We start from the raw sequence: 19711 nt of genomic DNA on the forward strand, positions 1-19711 counted from the left end.
CATGTGCAGGATCACGAGTCATTATTGTATTTAACAAGTTAAGGGCCTAATGAAGGTTGGAAAATTGACGTATTTCTAGGTTTTCATTGTAAACATCTTTAATAAGTAAGTGTTATAATATCTGATTTGTACACAGAAATTAATCAAGAAAGTCCATTGGAGAAATCATTAGCAGTCGTCCAGTTTCAACAGAAATCATCGTATCACAATGTCAGAAAATGTAAGTATTGGTTTTTGATTTTGTTTGATTGTTATGATCCTTGGTATACTCGGCATAAATTAACAAAGCTACACGAACGTCAAGCTGGTAAATCCAAAAGATAACACTATTACCAGACCACGCAGTCAAAGTCTCAGCATCACCCGATTATGAGGGCTGATTGTTCCATGAAATGTACAGGCAAAACTATTACACACTTACCGCGTATTTTTACGGTCTATCGCGTATTCGCGAAGGCACACAAGGCTCTATCGCATATACGCGAAGGCATGCAACGCTGGCCCTCATGAATATGCGAGAATTTTCAGCATACAATGCCACCGTCGGGACTTTGACTGTTGATAGTATACCTGGTTTGTGGTTACGCGTTATCAAATACTCTTGTAGTGCTCGGTGATACTCGTGGTGACGTAGAGGCGTCTACAACCTGATAGACACCCAAAATCATGCGATTGTCCAATCAGTTTATGTGTCTACGAATTAGACCACTCCCACAGAATAGGACCAATGGACTATACACCTATCCGACTTCGCCATTACTGCGGTGTCCCCGATGTAAAACTGCGGTGTCCCGAGGTCGGGGGTTCTATCCATTATTTATTGTGTGCTATACAGAATTGTACCCGGGAATTGTACACAACAGTGATATTCAATACACAATCATGAGTATTGAATTACGAATTAAATCTCCCGCTCTGGTACATCTGTGTTGCCGTCAATAGAGGGCCAAATACAGTAAACGCTTCTCGGATTGGTGTATAAGGCGATGAAAAAAATACAGGCGGACGGACTTTTTTCTGGAGGCTAAAATTACCCTAAAAGTTTACCAAAATCTGACAAAAAATCTGAACATTTTTTGTAAACATATTTCTACAAATGTTCAGGCAAAATTAAAAATTTGTGGCAAAAAACGGACTGGTGATTTTACATGATTTTAGCTAAATTAAAAAAAAGAAATCTCCAAAATGCAAAGGCCATGGGTTGAATATCAAGCAATGTTAATTTTAAATTTGTCCATCTCACGTTCTGAAGGGTGATTCGTTTGATTAGTAATTCGTTTCTTTGTCTAAAATATAGATCTTAAGTTTCATTGAATTTACATGGACAATCTTTTAATTTAGTAAATGATATACCACGTTGGTAATTATTTATTTTAAAATAGTATTTTAAAAACGCAGCTAGGTCATGTTCCTTACCGATCCGTCATTGGCAAAAGAACTTTTTTTCTCGGACCGATTTGAAGCTCGCGGAGAATTTTACTGAGGTAAATATATACAACTAGTTTTCTGAAATATCAGAAACATCGAAGTTTCGCTCAGGCAGAAGATTTTCACAAAATCCCAACTTATTTGCTAGTATTGCATACATGTAACTCTATTTATACAGAAATTATTAGGAACAAGTTGGGGAAAGTAGGCATTCAGATGATATCATAGCCAATATTAAACTCATTGGGTATTTTGTTTTGATCCTCTAGAACACCACCAGATTGCAATAAGTTTCAAATTTGTTACCATTATTGTTTGCTAAAGACAGGTATGTAGTTAAATATTGATGATATTTGAGTTGCTAAATTAAAAGTGGTAGGCATGGTAGAGGTAACATTATGTACCATTTCTCCAGTTTTATTCAGTCAAATATTCATTTTGGTCTTGTTGAATGGGTATGAACTGCAGCATAACCAACAATAAACGATAAATGATTTTTGGGTAGCCATGTCTTGATCAGAGGGCAAAAGGTCACGTGGCCTTGAAGATTCCGCCAAATCAATTGTCATTTGACCTTTTAACCCCTGGTCAAGTTAGAGCTGCTCTAAAATTATATCTCATTATATTTTTGTGCTTCTGTAGTTGATATCTATATGCAAAAATACCACGGAAATTGACTACCTAAGCAGACCGTAGATACTTTACCTACATACCTGTCTGTAGCGAACAATGAGTGTAGGTATATTTAGACTATTTACTAACTGGTGATGTTCTGGAGGGTCCAAATAAACTACAAAGAATGTTTAAGACTGTTGTCATGTGTGAATGCCTTATACTTTTCCCAGGTTGTTCTTACCGAGTTCTATAGAGTTTATACGGTAAGAAATAGCAAATAAGTGTGGAGTTCCAAGTCGATCCGAGAAAAAAGTGTTTTTTTGCCACACAATCATGTCAATTTATTTGTTTCTTTGTTTGTTGCTGTTGTTTTATTGTTATTTATTGTTGTTTTTAACCGGTGATTTGTTTGGAACGCATGTGTCATATGATAGTTTAAAACTCAAAATAAGCTGAAACACTATTTTGTGAGGAGGATATGTATTTCAAGTGCAAAATATGCAAACAAAAGAAATTGTAAGAGCTTATCTGTTTACTAAGTTGTAAATTTGGTCATTAAATGACCAACTCATATTTACAAAATAAGGTTTAATATTGATTTAGTCGCTGAAGTTGCGGACTCTAACCAAGATGGACCTTTGTACGGTGTGGTTATCATAATTAAATAATCATTTAAATTGTGGGAAAATGTTTACTTGTTTAATTGTATTTATTATATCTTGATTATGAGTGGAAAATACAAAATTATTCGGATAATTAATTCTGCACATTAGTAATGTGGAGTTATACAATTTTGATCTGATGAATAAAATGATTTGAGCATTAAATGATCAGTGGATTATTTTTCCCACGAGAGGAATATATATATATATTGCTTGATAATGTTAACATCATTTTATTAAAATTAATCAAAACACCATATATTTCACATTTCAAGATGCCAACGAGGCCAGATGCAAACCTGACCATTAAATTATACAGGGTATAATATTGATTCTCATCAAAAATATTACTTTAGATTGTTTAAATCTATCCAAAGCTTAGTAAAAGTAAAATATATGTAGGTTAAATACCAAGTTTCCCATTTTAAAGGTGAAAATACGTTGAATATTAATGAAAGTCCGTCAAAATTTGATATGCCTACACATTTAGGGGTGGTGCAATAATTATGTGTACCCCCCGGGGGGTGAATTATAGGGGGGGGCAAAGATTTTTTGGCAGGCCAAAAGGGGGGCAAGCATTTTTTGGCAGGTCGCACGGGGGGTTAAGTGATTTTTGTCAGACCGATTAAGACCATTTTGAGAATTCACCACCCCGGGGGTATACATAATTGTTGCACCACCCCTTACATGTATATTATTATCTGATGTATACTCAACAGGTGAAGTGAAGACTGCATGTGACTGGCGCAGTACTGGAGTAATGCATGTCACATTACAAAATGGTTGAAATTCACTGCAATGAGTCAAGAAAGAGTAGATTTATTTTGCTAATCAATACTAGTAGGTCATCAGCGGAACTTTGTCCTTTTTGATGACTCTTCGTGTTCATGTTGTTAGTGTATATCGTGATGATTATAAGGTGGTGTAAACGTATGTATTAAAGACCCATTCAGTGATCCCAGTGCAAGTGTAAAAAACAATTGTTTATAAATTGCTTAAAAGTGAAGGATAAGTCATTCAAATTGTCATTTGGTATTTTTGAAATGACAAATTTGGCAAAAAAACGAAGAAAACAGCAGTACTGACGAAGTTGAAGCCCCATTCAAATACATGCAGCTAATTTAGATACTGTCAGTATCTAAATTACAGATTCGTGTAAAATGTCTTATTTTGTCTTAAATACACGGCTTTCGGCTGAACCAGTCGCAGGCTATGTGAGCACATCTATGACAATGACAAAGGTACCAAAATCTGAATTTTGATGATTTTTACGATCGTCCGGATGAGCAAATCACTGAATGGGCCTTTAAAGTGGCCTCAGTGACGTCAAATTTACGGCGTACATGACACAGATACCCGGCACAGATAGTATACACATTTTGTGACAGTATGGTAATTCCCACATTTGTTACAACACTAGAAACGATCCTGTTTTGATATTCACTGACGTATGAAGGGCACGACCTTCAACACATAGAATCAAGAGGTTAGCTCTGCTGGGCATTAAAATTGGTTATTTGCATAATAAATAAATATCTAAAATCCTCTTCTTGCGAGTTTATGATATGTCATAGGACAAGAAAAAATGATATGTGACTACTCTCTGCCACTTTATACAGGACAACATGAAACTGCAGTTTGAGGATGGTGCTGAATATGGAAAGAAACAATCGAAAAGTCTTCATATAGCTGTTGCTGTTGTGAGTATATACGAGAAACAATATGATTCAATTTATTTTCTACCAAATTTATTCCGTTTTGTCTATGTTAGTCTGAAAGTCTGTCAAGATAATATCAGTATTGATTACATAGTTTTATTCCTTGTAATTATGGGCTGCGTGTTATTCATAATGTCATCGAAATTTAATCGTGGTACTCTTCGTAAGTTTGTTTTTGTATTATGTGACCATCCACCACAAACTGTTCGCAAAGTCGGCCAATTGTATCGTATTGTTGAAGAGGATAATGAGCTTCTACCTATGTATTCACTGTTGAAGTGATGATGTAACAATATTAAATACCATAGCAATAGGTTAAGACAATTGTTAAATATATGCCCTGCATCGCAAGCAGGTTGAACTAATCTTACAGGTGCGAGTGATCAGCATGATATGGTTCAATGCATATGTACCGCGTGAACGTACTAGGGAGGTGCGATATATTCAAAAATTGTTTTAACCTATTGTTATGGTAGTTAATCCGGTTGTTACATAACTTCTACGGCGAATAGAATTCTTAATAACTCAAGCTTTGGCTAAATCCTGTTCAAGTGGTGGGTTACAAATCATTGTATTTTTATCATGTTAATCAACAATTAACAATGAGAGGACATTTCTGAACCTCGTTGACTTGGAATGATTTGAAGTGACCGCTAATTATGACCATCTGATATTTATTACCAGCAATGTGGAAAAGGAGACTATGTGGCACCGATATAAGGTACCCTTTTGCTGAAGGAGCAAAGTTAAACAAACCATAACTCCGCTTCTGGATATCGTTTGAGTCAAATGATATATCATTTTAACGCTTATGATATATATTTTCTAAACACGTAATAAAATAAAATTGACCGTGCTGACTTTACGAGCGTTTCGTGGTGGACGGTCACATATTATATTATGAATGTATTTATTTATAACATTCGGCCGAAGCCAGGCTAAACCCAATAGTGCTAAAAGGCTACGTAATTCAAGGGATGCCATCCGGATATGACGGGACAGGGATATGGGAGGAGGTCCGATTTTAGATGCAGGAGGAAAACCGGAGCACCCGGAGAAAAACCTGCGAGGACGGGCATGGATCGGTAAACAACTCACATGTGGCACCGCGGGGAATTGAACCCCGGCCACAGTGGTGAGAAGCGAGTGAGAAGACCACTACACTAACCCGCCCTCCCAATCTCTATTTATATGATCTATCTATATGATCTCTTTTACGATAATAAGAATTATGATACTTCCATTACGTTACATACACCTTAAAGGAGTATTTCGTGATCCTAGCATCCTCTTTTTATGACATTTTTCAGTACATATCCACGAAAAAAGCATATTCCCAAAATTTCAGTTGATTCCGATATTGCGTTTGCGAGTTATGCATGATTATGTGTATTACACTGCTCCATAGACAATACGTTGTAATTTCGTTCTGGTGCACCAGAACGAAATTCAAATTTCACGATATCTTTGCTAAACGAATTAATCTGCAAGAAATATTTTGTACATAAACATTATGTAGCCAGAGGTTTCCAGTGATATAAAAATCTCAACTTTTTTGAGAAAAGTGGGGATGAGGCTGTGGATCACGAAGTGCCCCTTTAAACAATCCGTGCTATTTATCAACGTTTTAACTGATACGAGGGGTAATAAGTTATTCAAGCCAACTGTGAGCAACAAATACATACTTTCCTCATGACACCTGTTGTCACAGGGAAAGGTTACTTTCTGGAAGCCTAGACTGAACAACATGAACAATGGGATGTCTATTGGTCAACTTGGTCATATATAGCATTTGACTGCAAGCATGATAAACTGGTAAACAGGTCATCTCAGGGACAGGAAATGGATAACTAAGCGGGCAAGCTTAAACCATGAAGGGACCTGTAGTGTAATGACAATGTTCAATCATACTCTCTAAATGTAAAAGAGTAAAAACTTATTTTCACTTATAAAAACCACTCAAAAAGAGTGAAATGTGTCTTTAAAGAAAACCACTCTCAAATTTAAAAATTACATTTGCATAGCAAGTGGAATAATATATATAAATAGAAAATAAAATAACCATTATTATGGTCTGATTACTATTAAATATTATTGTATATTTATATAATTATAATGGTAGGTAACAATCGGATAATATGCAGGTCAATATTGAATAATATAATTTCACATGGATATATTGGTAGGACATAAATGCACACAATTACAAACATATTCCAGAAATGGTCAAAGACATAGACTGGAACTACTCGTTATATTTGAATGGATGTGAGATATGAGATTGGACTGTATTTGAATATATCTTGTACATTTAAGGTAATTGCCTTTGTGTTGGCTCTGGGAGTAGGCATTGGCGTCGGGTTTGCTATTGGTAATAATGAAGCAGGAGATAAGGAACCAATCGTTGGTAAGTACAATGGTGTTTTATAATACAACATTCAATTTTGGTCACAAACTTGTGATTTGAACGCATATTTTCTGCGTAGTTTTATTTCTGGAGATTTTGCTTTTAAAGCGAACATCCAGTCACACACATTAAGTAAAATAGTTTCCCAGGGCCGGATTTACCATTGGACCAGATGGACCCGGGCACAGGGCCCTCCAAGTTTTTGGGGCCCCAAAAATTTCCCGGCGTCTTCCTCACCCCAAAACACCGCGTTTGGGCACAAATAGGGTAAAATTGCACAATTTTGCGCACTACGCGCGCACTTGGCCATTATATAAGCAAATTTCACCTTCACTTTTGGCTAAAATAGTCTGAAATTGATTCGCGCGCAAATGCCCTTATAAAATCTAAGCTCCTCTCCCTTTAAATATTCCAATGCTCACGCTGCTACTACTATCGATCTTATATCTAAAGCGAACATGCCTTCCTCACGGTGAGTTTGGGGCCTCCAAATTTTGGCCTGGCCCAGGGCCTCCAAAAAGGTCAATCCGGCCCTGCAGTTTCCTATTAGATTTCTAAAGGTAACAGTGACTGTCAGATGGCCTTCGTTTTGCAATATCGCATTCTTCCGCTTGCTCGACCAACCGGTTGCTCGACACACAATAATCAGCCTGAATAGTCCTGAAGTCCTGAATTATGATTTCAATATAATTAGCTAGGGAAGCAGGGACAATATGGTTAGGTTGTACCGTGTCGAACCAGTGAGGTGCCAAATAAACGGAAGGCGTCCTGCAATATGTATATCGATCATGTCTTAAATAATTAAGAACTTACGCTATTCTTTTTCATCAAAAGATCCAACATCATCTGACATACCACCAACCGAACCAACACCAAGCCAAGCCCCTGGCCCACCACCACCTTGGAACGATGTGCCATGCTTTCAAGGAGATCAACCTAAATGTCCAAAAGGGTAAATTATGCTTTTGAAATTGATGAATGTCGAAAAATATTTGCGTCTCCGAATTTAAGTTACAGTCATAATTATAACCTGTTAAAGACAACGTTTATTCTCATTAATATTAATTTATAGATTATTAATGGTACACGAACTTAGTATTAGCTTTAGCGTCGCAATACTACAAAACAATTAAGGTTTTATCATTACATCGATATATACTAACAACGATATTCTGTTTTCAGCGTGTCGTCTCCTCCGCTCATCTTAATATCTTTAGATGGATTCCGTGCTAATTTTATGAAGCGTGGGTTAAATCCAATATTAAAGCGACTTAGTAAGTATAACATTTCATCTTGTATACCTTCTTGGTATTACTAACATTTTCGGGAAAGGTCCAAAAAATATAAATTTTTCAAAATTATCCCCACGCCCCTGGCAACAAGGCTTCACCGGATGTACCGTCGGATTGAAAAGATTGTCTTTATAATCTTCAGAGCCACACATGACAAAAAAGCTCTATCTTTTCAATCCAACGGCACAAAAGCGTCGTAAAAGCTTCAATGCTTATATGCGCCACACGTATGATTCAGTTGATTAAGTAAGCCAAACATTTATATAGATAATCAGTTTACCTTGGGTTTTTTTCTCACTTCTCCAGGTGAATGTGGTGTAAGCACACCGTACATGATACCTAGTTTTCCTACAGTAACGTTTCCAAATCATTATACAATAGTAACGGTAGGTAACTGATATTAAAATTGTGAGAAAAACATGTATTGTTAGTGTTAAAATTCATTCTTTTAACCAGCATTGTACGAATCTGCATTCTCATGGCATTCTCATGGAATGTGATCTAGAATGTGTCATACCAATAAGATATTCAGCACGAACTTCAAACGCATTACAAAAAAATGGGCAGCACATGTAAATGTACCGTCTTGTTGGAATTAGATCTATCTACTGATTTCCTATTAAAGATAGCAACAAAACAGTTTGTGATGTTAATAAATTTCCTGTATTAATTTATTTTCTTATTTTATCATTCGTCATCTGCATGCATATAGGGATTGTATCCGGAATCGCATGGAATTATTGGGAATAGTATGTTTGATCCTCAATTTGGCGCCACATTTTGTTTAAGCTGCGATGAGAAACAGAACAGCCGATGGTGGGGTGGTGAACCGGTATTTGATCACAATATTTGATGTTTGTCTTGTTTTTTGTCTGTCTGTCTCTCTGCCTATTTCAGGGCTTGTATCCGGAGTCACATGGACTCATTGATAACAGTATGTATGATCCAGTACTTCGAGAACAATTTTGCCTCAGCTGTGATGAGGCAATGAACAATCACTGGTGGGGCGGTGAACCGGTACTTATTTTTAATATAATGTTTATTATATTTAAATGTGTTCCAACATGAAAAGAAAAGAAACATTTCCATGTAAATGACATTTAAATTCTGTCCAATTAGTTCAGTTAATTTCCATGTAAGGTCAAGACATACTCGACATAAATACACTTGATAATTAAGTTTGGTGGAAAATGTAATTAAATGTAGAGTTAAACATGTACAGCTATTTTAATTTGTGTATTTGACATCATGGAACTTATATTTGGTATTATCACATAATTTGTATTTTTGTATGGTTCTTCCTCTGTACCTGAAGAAGAGTCTTTACCCGAAATATTTTACTTTCGACTCTTTACACTTTCAGCACTGCTGCCACACCCATAGGCAACTGGACTCTATTTTAAATATGTCTGTTTATAATTTTTAAGATATGGAACACTGTTGTGAAACAAGGCAAGCGATCAGCTTCTTATTTTTGGACCGGATCTGACGTAGATATTCAGGACATGAGACCAACTTATTATTTTCTCTATGACGGGTAAGTGTGGTCATAAGCATACTGTTATGATGGATGGTTGAAAGTAAAAACACTTATAATCAGACGGACTAATTCCTTCTGAACGAACGCTAGACGTTTAGCTTTAACAAATTGATATGCAATGCGCATTTACAACAAGATGCATTTCAGCGATTAAAAAGTACCACATTCCATGCAACAAATCAACGAGATTATCATCAAACTGATTTAATCATATCAGTTCTTAAACAAATCCAGTTACAAACAAAGAACTTATTGAAACACATTGTGAGCCGGCAAATTCGCACATTCAAATTAGGTATGGGGTCTCCGTTCCCAGCTTCTACTCACAGATTCTGTTACTATATACGAGAATGCCGCCTGGTCTAACGATGTCCGTATTCGGAAGAGTTTCATCAACGTACTTTTGCCTAACATTATATGAAAAGCACTCAACAGGCATGTACTTTGGCATACTCTGGAGTAGACTAATTCCGAATTCCTTCTCCACTGTATCATTTCAGAGATAATTCTTACGAGCAGAGAGTAGACGTTCTCCGTGGATGGTTGAGCTTACCAGATGATAGAAGGTAGGAGCAGCCTCATGTTTCGTGCTTTTAAATAATTTATCGTGTTCTAATTTTAAAATAAGAAACAGTTACTTATGAATATCTTATTTTTCAATAGTATGATTGCATTCGTAATGATTCGGTAATGTATAATGTTGTTGGTCACATTGAGAATAATTAGGCTGAAATCACCGAAATAATACATTTATTTCACAGACCAGATTTTATTACAATGTACTTGGATGAACCAGACCACACTGGCCATGATCCTGGTCCAGACTCAGACGAAGTAAGTTTTTCGTTATTTAACAATTTGTGCAGCAAAATAAAATTGTTTGTCTGTTATGATCTAGAAAGACCAAGGCTAACATTCACAACAACTAGAAAGGCTGACCTTCAGTTTAGAAAAATGTTATAATTTAGTAGAAGTAGGCTAATTGGTAATCACGTTTAGGTGGTCAATAGTGGTTGTAAAGTAACATTTTTGATCATTGTTGCCAGAGATACAAGCCGGCAAATAATTAACAAAATTTTAATTATTACAAATCGATTTCAGTGGTAATATCGCATACCCACTTGAGCAATACATGACGGTATTAAACTACATTCGATTTGATAATTAAAAAGAAACGTTTTGATTTATCCACGACTTACAACTATTATTTTCGTGAACATTATTTTCAGGATATCAAGCATTAAGTTAACTTTGGATCCCTTCATCGGAACTCATATATGCTATTAAATCGCACATTGCACGATCTATTAAGCGCATCGCACGATTCAAAGCGCATCGCACTATCTAGAGCATATCCAAAGCGAATCGCACGATCTAAAACACATTGCACATTCCAAAAGACATTGAACAATCCATCGCACGATTCAAAACACTTTGCACGATCCAAAGTGTATTGCACGATCAAAATTATACAAATTTGCTTTTAATCAATTACAAATTAAGTTGAACAAAATGACATAATAATCATGCTAATACAAAATTGATTTCCAATTTGTTGGCAGGAAAATGAAGTGCTAAAACATGTAGACGAAATAATTGAGCGTTTAATGGATTCTATAGTGGAACTTGGTATGGAAAACTGCGTCAACATTATGGTCATTGCCGACCATGGTATGGCTAATAGAACCTGCGACCAAGTTTACATTCTAGACGATGTAAGATTTTTATTCATTTTTCCCTCTGTTACTGTGATCAATTGTCCGAAGTTATTGCTCCTTACAAAATCCTGATTTATACATTGCTTCACTCTAAAACGATCTACTCATTTTTGAACAGAAACTTGTCAAATTTGACAAGGGAAACTATTTAGATGGAGACATGACATATTTTTCTTCAAAATGACTCATCAAAATGACATGTCGTTCACCAATCTCAATTGAATGTAACACTATCGTGGAGTCAGCCTCGCTTGGGTACAAGGATTGTAGAATTAATAGGTTCTTGTCAAAAATGACCTTTTCAGTAGTTTATCTTCTTAGAGAAGGGCATAAAGAAACTTGTCAAAAGGAAATTGGCAATCATGTCAAATAATGAGTTGGAGATCTTTTCAATTTGAATAGTTAAAATAAAACGAAAACTATTCATTCTGATAAGATTGTTGGTTCAAAGTGATAATATACCGAATCAAAATGCAAAGTATATCTTATCAAAACGATCAAACATAAATGAGTAGGGATTCTATTTTTTTTTAATGAGAAATATGTATTATGTAGGACTGACTGTTTTACAAAATTTGAAAACTTACAGTATATTAACAAAGATGATTACTACACACGAAACACGGCGGGAACAATGTTACGAATTGATCCAAAATCTAGTGGTAAGTGAGTATGTATTACATTACAACTAAGTTTGTGGTTATTTTGAAGCGGGGTATAGACGAAGAATGAAAATATGACAGTTGCACTTTTGTAGGTATTGTGGTTCTTGAGTTATGGTGTAAAGAGTGACGAAACGAATCATCTACATATTAAAAACGACACATATCTCAAGAACCACATTACATTAATCCTAGAACTACGGAGTTGTACCAACCCCCATCCTATGATTTTTTATCCGTCGTAAAAAAGGTGCGCTTTTACGCCCAAACGACCTAACCTAATCGTAGATCCATCCTTAACGCTAATTTTAGCGATAAAATTTTTACCCCAGCATCTTACCAGGGGTAAGACTGGCCATCAAAGATGACCATAGAGGAGGGGGGGGGTTGGCCCACCATTGGTTTCTGCAGTAAAATCAATGATTTTCATTTCGCTCTTGTAATATTATTCAAAGAGCTACTGACTTTTTACTTGCCAGTTTTATTTTTAAATTGCATTTTTGCCTATACTTTTGTATATAGCCAGAATTTTCCCAAAGTTTCATGACCGCCCTCATATTATGACGTCATAGCGATATTACTGTAGTGAATCTTTGTACTTTTTTTGGTATCACTGGATAGTGGAGACCCATAGCTATACACTGTGGGATGACGTTTATAATTGAACGTCCCCCCTTGTAGTATGGCTAAGTAGTTCTCGAGTTAAGCAATTTTAGAAAGTGCATGTTTTGCATTCCGACCATTCAAATCTTCAAGGTGTAACTTTTCTTTAATACCCTAATCTAGACAATGTTAATCTAGACCATGACTCTTCAGGTCATATCATACTTTCCTGTCATAGTCAAAATTCGTGTAATACCTTTTTTTTTTACATTGCAGCCGTAATAGGGGATCCTAAAGAAATAGTCGCTGCTCTAAAGGTAGGTTCTTATTTAGCCACTGGATAATACAATGTGAGTTTAGTTAATGAAATAAAACAAAATATATATGTAAATAGGATAATTTACTGTGATTTTGAGACGGATTGCATGTTTGAAAATGCCAAACTAACCATAGGACACGCTGTGATCTGCTGCATTCATAAATGAACCATCAAGACAAATCGTAAACAAACCGGTTCATAGTTTGATTGACAGATGACGTCAGACGCAGAAGTATTTTTGATTCAGTCTCATATTATAGTTAAATATTTCTGTCTGCCTTATGTCAGTGTAAACACCCAGTTGCTGTACCTGCTATCAAACAAGATGTTCCTAAAAGATGGCACTACATCAATAACAGACGGATAGAGGATACTGTGGTACCTGTTGAAGCTGGATGGACAGCAAACGAGTAAGAAAACACATCTTAAACATTCTTGTAATCAGTACATTGCGCACATAACTGGAAACACTACTGACCCTCATCTATTTTTGTTATTCAATTTGAATGCCTTAGAAGTAGAAGCGTCCCCAAATAGCAATGCCAATCTTAAGGGCTCCCCATGAACGGATTGGGACAAGCAGGTGTAATTACTATGCCCTTTTCAAAATTGACTGAATATATATACGTGTATAGGTATGACTCGCTATACACGGGACCGAAGGACGGAACAATCTCGTGGTTCATTTACCCAATTCTAAATGAACCCTGGGGATAGCGTAAGTCTGTTGACAATATATTCGGACTTTTTCCTCAAGTCAATACCTAGTAGGCCTACCTCAGGAAGTTATCATCACCAGGAAATTGAACTCGGGACCTCATGCACTAGAAGTGAGTACGTAAACCACTAGGCCACGGTCTCCCATGCGCATCATGAGTATACATTAGGTCTAATCGACAATTTGCAGCTTTAGCTTAGCTTGAACTATCATTGACTCTATCATTTTTGATGAACAATTTCACTTTTTAACAGGAACACGTATGTAGTACTCTTTACCTATTGCCCGTTTGTCCAGATCATAATGATTGTAGTAATTGGCTAAATGATAATAATATCATGTGAAACAGTGATACATTCTGCTATCATGAAATTGAGGAAAATATTCCAGACGTTAACGAAAATGATATTATCCAAAACTGTACGAAGAACAAAATACTAAATACTCCACTATAATCCCGAATGTATCGCAAATGGTCGAAAGAGACACCGTTGAAGAAAGTATACTCACCTCTCATAAGCACCCCACACACCGTTTATAATTAAAGACAGAGATAAAAACAATTTATCGCGTCTGATGTCACTGTCAATTACGATCCTTTATTGGTTTACACAGGTCATGATGCAGTCATGTCTACAGTAGAATTCATCTCGACCTTTGCAGGACTTAAACCCCATTAAAAGCTATTAAACCAAGATAACACTCATTGATGCAGCTCAACTGATTAAATCAGATCTTCTCTGGTTGTGCACAAGTGTCTGTTTTCAATGTGCGACATCGCAATAAAGCTGGTATTATAGCTTCAGTTGGGTAACCGATTATAAAGGAAACGAAAGGAAACAATGGTATGTGTATCTTTGTTCACGAAATGAGACAAAGACCTGCTTTTTGTTAACCAGCATTCTTCAAAATGAGCAACATAATGATTGTTGACTTAACACGGTTTGGAAATAATTTCTTCAATTTTTTGGTGTTATCTGTCGTTTACATATCCTTCCTAAAACACAAAAGTGCGACCCTCTCCAAACATCTAAATTAGCTAAAAATTTAGGACATGTTACAAAACTATATTTTCTAGAACCTATTTAGAATAGTTTAAATGTAGCTTTTACCGTTTTTTGTGGCATCCTTCAGAAGTGAGCGGTCCGATACCAATATTTTCGGTCAAATCTCCATTCAATTAACACGGGGAGTTGGCTAGCTATGCCTTGCCCTCACTCATATTTTACAAAAGTGCGACCATTTCTGAACATCTAACCTAGCTGTAATTTTAGGTCATGTTAGAGAAATATATTTGCTAGAAGTTTTGGAGAATAAATAAAATATTGGCTGGTTATTTTTCACACAGTGATGTTAACTAGGCAAGTGTCCATTCTTCCAACATACATCATTTGTAGAGGTCACGCGTTAATGGTGAGAGCACTGTGTATTGTGTATAGGAAAACGGACAGTAACTGCAGTATGTTAAGCAGCGCGTAAAAGGAAGACCGATCTATCTGGTGCTGGTCGGAGAAAAGGAATAGCAGCAAATGGCGAAAAATTACGTACTTTTACAAGGCAAAAAGCAGCTTTTCTAGGCATTGTGGACATGGTGCCTTCGGTTAAGAAAGTTTCCTACTATAAAGACCTAACTTTTGAGATGGTTTGCATGTTTCAAGGTGCAAATTTAACAATACGGCGCCCGGTTATAAATCCGCGTTCAGCAAGTCATCATCACGACACTTGTAAACAAACCGTGTTCGAGTTTGATTGACAGATGACGTCAGACGCGATAAATTGTCTTTATCTTTGCCTTTCATTATAATGCAATATCATTTCTGCACGTTTCAGGCTTAAGGGGTCCTATAAGCTATTTTTGCTTTGTGAGAACCCTGATTTATACCTCACAAAGAAATTGTACCACAAGCTATTGCTGCAAACATATTACTCCAGAAGAATGCTCGCACCCCCCCACACACCCCCCCACTATCACCCTCCCCCCAACACACACACACCCCCACCCCCTAATTACACACACGCGCGCCCAAAAAAGATATGCAGTGAAATGTATTACCGTGTATTCAATTTTCCAGTGGCCCAACTACATGGTGTGATGGTGGAACGCATGGTTATGATAATTTGTCACCATATATGCAGGTATATTATGTAATTTATTTTGTTAGACAAATTTAACTGTTTCTTAAATAAGTTTAATAATTCATGTTTTTTATCGCACATTAAGCAGGCTCGCAATTTATCTTCGACATTCTCTTCACAAAAAGTACCATATTAACCCAAAATGACATAACTAATAACTAACAAATTGTTTTTCTACTACTCCTACAACTATAATACTATTTGCAATAATGATATAATAACTTATATGACAAAAGCTCGAAAAATCCTATAATTAGGTTTATATTCATAATTCCCATAACTTTTGTGAAATATTTTACAATTACAATTATTATAAACCACCTTTTTTCAGGCACTCTTCATTGCATATGGTCCAGCTTTTAAGCAAAATTTACAGGTAGAACCATTCCAGAATATCGAACTATATAACCTCATGTGTGGTGAGTAACATCTTCATTGTCTGTCCTATCCTGTCTGGTGATTGTTGTCAATTTATTTATCGAAAAGAATCTGTTTATAATGTTAGTAATTACCAGCTATAAGAATGGAATAAATAGGTTTAATCAAAAGAACTACATAAATTAAAGGCTACTTGAATACGTAGTCAAATTATCGAGTACTGTTAGCAATCCAATCTTGTCCACTAATGTATTTACTCCAATGATCACATTGCATTCTTTTGTTGGTTCGATTTTTTTACTTATTTTAGCCATGACCCATTTTTTTAAAATAATACCTCAATTAAGTAGGGTATATTTTACTGTACAACGTAATTATGTCTGACCAGTACTTTTCTTATGAAATATTTACTAGAGGACACTTATAGTTTATACCTAAACTGCCAGTTATGTCACGGGAGCCCATTATGCGCCTTTAGTCGAATCTAATGCGCTTTTAGTCGAATTCCAAAGACCAGCCCCCCTAATGTTGAAAAACTTAGGCCTGTGTCTCTCACTTCAATTTTCTCCAAAATTGCTGAGGGTTTTATCTGTAAATGGATTTTGGAAGACATTGAGAATTTTATTGACATCAAACAGTTTGGCAATGTTTCTGGAGTTTCTACCAGCCATTATTTAGTTAATCTCATGCATTTTCTCCACCAGGGTGCGGAAAAAATCACAACGTTGGCACAGTGGTTCTGACAGATTTCTCAAAAGCGTTCGATCTCATCAATCACACCTTGTTAATTGAGAAAATGATCGAAGTTGGTGTGAGAAGAACCATTGTGCCATGGATTTGTGATTTTTTGCTTTATAGTCAGCAGTGTGTGAAATTCAATGATTCTTTATCTGAGTATGTTACGGTCAAAGGGGGGGTTCCTCAAGGCACAAAACTGGGCCCTATTGGATTCCAAATTGTTATTAATGATGCTGCCACAGATGCCAAATCACAATACTGGAAATACGTTGATGACATGACCTTTGGTGAGAACCGTCATCGTAATGTTAAAGGCTGTCTTCAAGATGATTTGAATGATTTTACTGAGTGGGCCAAAAACAATTGCCTTAAATTAAACCCATCCAAATGCCAGGCTCTTCTTGTTAATTTTGGTAGATCAGAGCCACTACACACAGATTTGAGAATTGGTAATGAGCCTCTTCCTTATGTTGACAAAGCGAAAGTACTCGGTCTCTGGTTACAAAATGACCTTCAATGGGACGCCCAGGTTAATGATATGCTTACCAGAGCCAATAGGCGTCTTTTATGCTTCGCACTTTAAAAAATTTGGCTTCTCTCAAGATGAGCTCACCATTGTTCTTAAAAGTTACCTTAGACCAGTTCTCGAATATGCTGCTGTGGTTTGACACTCAAGTATTACATCAAAACAATCTGCTGATATTGAAAGAATTCAAAAACGGGCATGTAGGACAATACTTGGTTGGAACTATACATCTTATGATGATGCAATTACTTCGTGCAATCTTGATTTTTTAACTAACAGAAGAGAATTACTCTGTCATTCATTTGCTGAAGGGCTATCAACCAATGCTCGTACTAGTCATCTCATTCCACCCACTAGGTTTGAAGCCCATGGTAGAAATCTCCGCAATTCAAGTGCAATATCAAAAATTCCTGTCAGAACATCCAGGTTTGCTAATAGTCCAGTACCATATTTTATTAATTTATTGAATCAGTAGTTATCCTGTTGCATTTGCCATTTTTAGTGCTTTTAAACAGTTTTGATGTATTACATGTATGCAGGTGTCATTATTTATATAATTTATTATGATCTCTTTATTTGTATGTGTGAGTGGGAGCACGAGGGAGTACCAGGTGTTTTTGGAGTTTGTTTGAGCCCAGTGATATGTGTGGTGTGAATTAGGTATGTGAGTGTGTGTGTGAGTATAATATTGTGCAGGTGTGAGTGGCTGTTTTCTGTGGTGGTTGGGTGTTGTATGGGTTCAGAGATGAAGGGACCATGTGTGCTGGCATGCCGTTGTGTGTGCATCGGGGTGCGTGCGCTCATGCACCCTTCACCTGTGTACCCCTTTTCCACCCACACCGACTCCCGGAGCCAACTCACACCTGCATGCTGATGTTTTAATATGTGGCAATATCCAATTTTTGCTTTACATGTGCAATATTTTTCATCTTTTATCTTGCATTATTTGAATTTAAATTTGTTGTTTACATATATTTTGTATTTGTAATTTAGTCATATTTTGATGTCTTTGAATTTTGTAAAAATTGCTCAATTTGGCCTTAGGGCCACGATGCTTTTTCTAATAAAATGAAATGAAATGAAAAATGAAATCTTTACGCTATTATGTTCACAATCGGGAATCTTTTGAAGCCTTAAGTCAATCATGATATTTTACATCGTCTATAATACAGAAATCCTAGGTATAGATCCAGCTCCAAATAATGGCACTGCTGGAAGTCTTCATCACTTATTAAATCATCCTAACCCACTACCACCAACACCAGCACCAGTAGGTACACCTGACGATTGTCCATACCCATCCACTGATGAAGAGTACTATGACCGGATTGACAACGACATGTCTCAATGCATTTGCATTCTAGGTGTAAGTAGGCAAAAAAATTTTATTGACAATATTTTCATTGAAAATATTTTGAAACCAAATGAGCACAGTATAATTCACATTGTAACCAAATTGGCATCATTGTCAACAAAAGCAGTGACATTTATTCTATTTTGTTTTGTTTTCTTATAAAGGACGAGACAACAAAGACAATTAAGGACTTTGATGAGCAACTGGATCTCTCAGACACTGATGGTATGTTGAGCAAGTAAACAATGATTATGTTAACATAGTGAGATGCTCATTCACTTTTAAAGAGTGGTGCAGTGTTTTACGTGGGTTCGACAGTAGTTTATAAATTGTAAGGATGTTTAATCTTTTGAAGAAGGTAGCAATCCGCCAATGCAATGCTCAAAGGGTTACAAATCTGTACATGTTGATCATCATAGTCAGTTCGGAAAGAGTTGGGATATTAACTCCAATCCATTTTCGAAAAGTTGTACAATTACGATACAAAGTGCAAGTAATAACATTATGTTTTAGATAGCAGCTCACGTTATTGACGAATGAATGATTGATATAGTCAATCATCGTTGCCTCAAACAATACTTCTTGTATCCGTTTTAGTTACGTTTATTATAACTCCAGTTTGTTCTTTACAATTCATTTTCAGAAATGGCAGCCAAAGAAACCCACGCACCATTTGGTTTACCGGAAGTAGATTTCGAAAGCAGCTATTGTGACTTAATTCAGAGTAATTACATTACTGGATTCAGTCATGATGTCAACATGCCGTTGTTTGTGTCATATACGATGGAAAAAAGGGTAAATTTGTTTGTGTAATTGTTTATTAAGGATGAAGGAAAACGTTTTTACAAGTCATAGATCATAGTCTATGATCTTTTTAACGTTAAAAAAGTTAGCTGT

General features: G+C 36.2%; 1 protein-coding gene across 1 annotated transcript in view; it reads left to right on the forward strand.

Annotated features, from left to right (window-relative positions):
* The window catches only part of LOC140148755 (venom phosphodiesterase 2-like), a 29091-nt gene that overhangs the window by 3278 nt on the left and 6102 nt on the right, over window positions 1-19711 (forward strand). Inside the window, exons 2-20 of the mRNA XM_072170803.1 lie at window positions 137-220; window positions 4325-4405; window positions 6740-6830; window positions 7665-7782; window positions 8013-8104; window positions 8429-8508; window positions 9020-9139; window positions 9550-9659; window positions 10163-10228; window positions 10424-10496; window positions 11225-11377; window positions 11970-12042; window positions 12922-12962; window positions 13253-13374; window positions 15755-15818; window positions 16150-16237; window positions 18633-18826; window positions 18979-19039; window positions 19458-19609. Of these exons, the coding sequence (XP_072026904.1) occupies window positions 209-220; window positions 4325-4405; window positions 6740-6830; window positions 7665-7782; window positions 8013-8104; window positions 8429-8508; window positions 9020-9139; window positions 9550-9659; window positions 10163-10228; window positions 10424-10496; window positions 11225-11377; window positions 11970-12042; window positions 12922-12962; window positions 13253-13374; window positions 15755-15818; window positions 16150-16237; window positions 18633-18826; window positions 18979-19039; window positions 19458-19609 (1791 nt within the window). The 5' untranslated portion in view covers window positions 137-208. The remainder of the gene's footprint in view (window positions 1-136; window positions 221-4324; window positions 4406-6739; window positions 6831-7664; window positions 7783-8012; window positions 8105-8428; window positions 8509-9019; window positions 9140-9549; window positions 9660-10162; window positions 10229-10423; window positions 10497-11224; window positions 11378-11969; window positions 12043-12921; window positions 12963-13252; window positions 13375-15754; window positions 15819-16149; window positions 16238-18632; window positions 18827-18978; window positions 19040-19457; window positions 19610-19711) is intronic.

Source organism: Amphiura filiformis, chromosome 3 (assembly GCF_039555335.1).
Source record: "Amphiura filiformis chromosome 3, Afil_fr2py, whole genome shotgun sequence".
Classification (NCBI taxonomy): Eukaryota; Metazoa; Echinodermata; class Ophiuroidea; order Amphilepidida; family Amphiuridae; genus Amphiura; species Amphiura filiformis.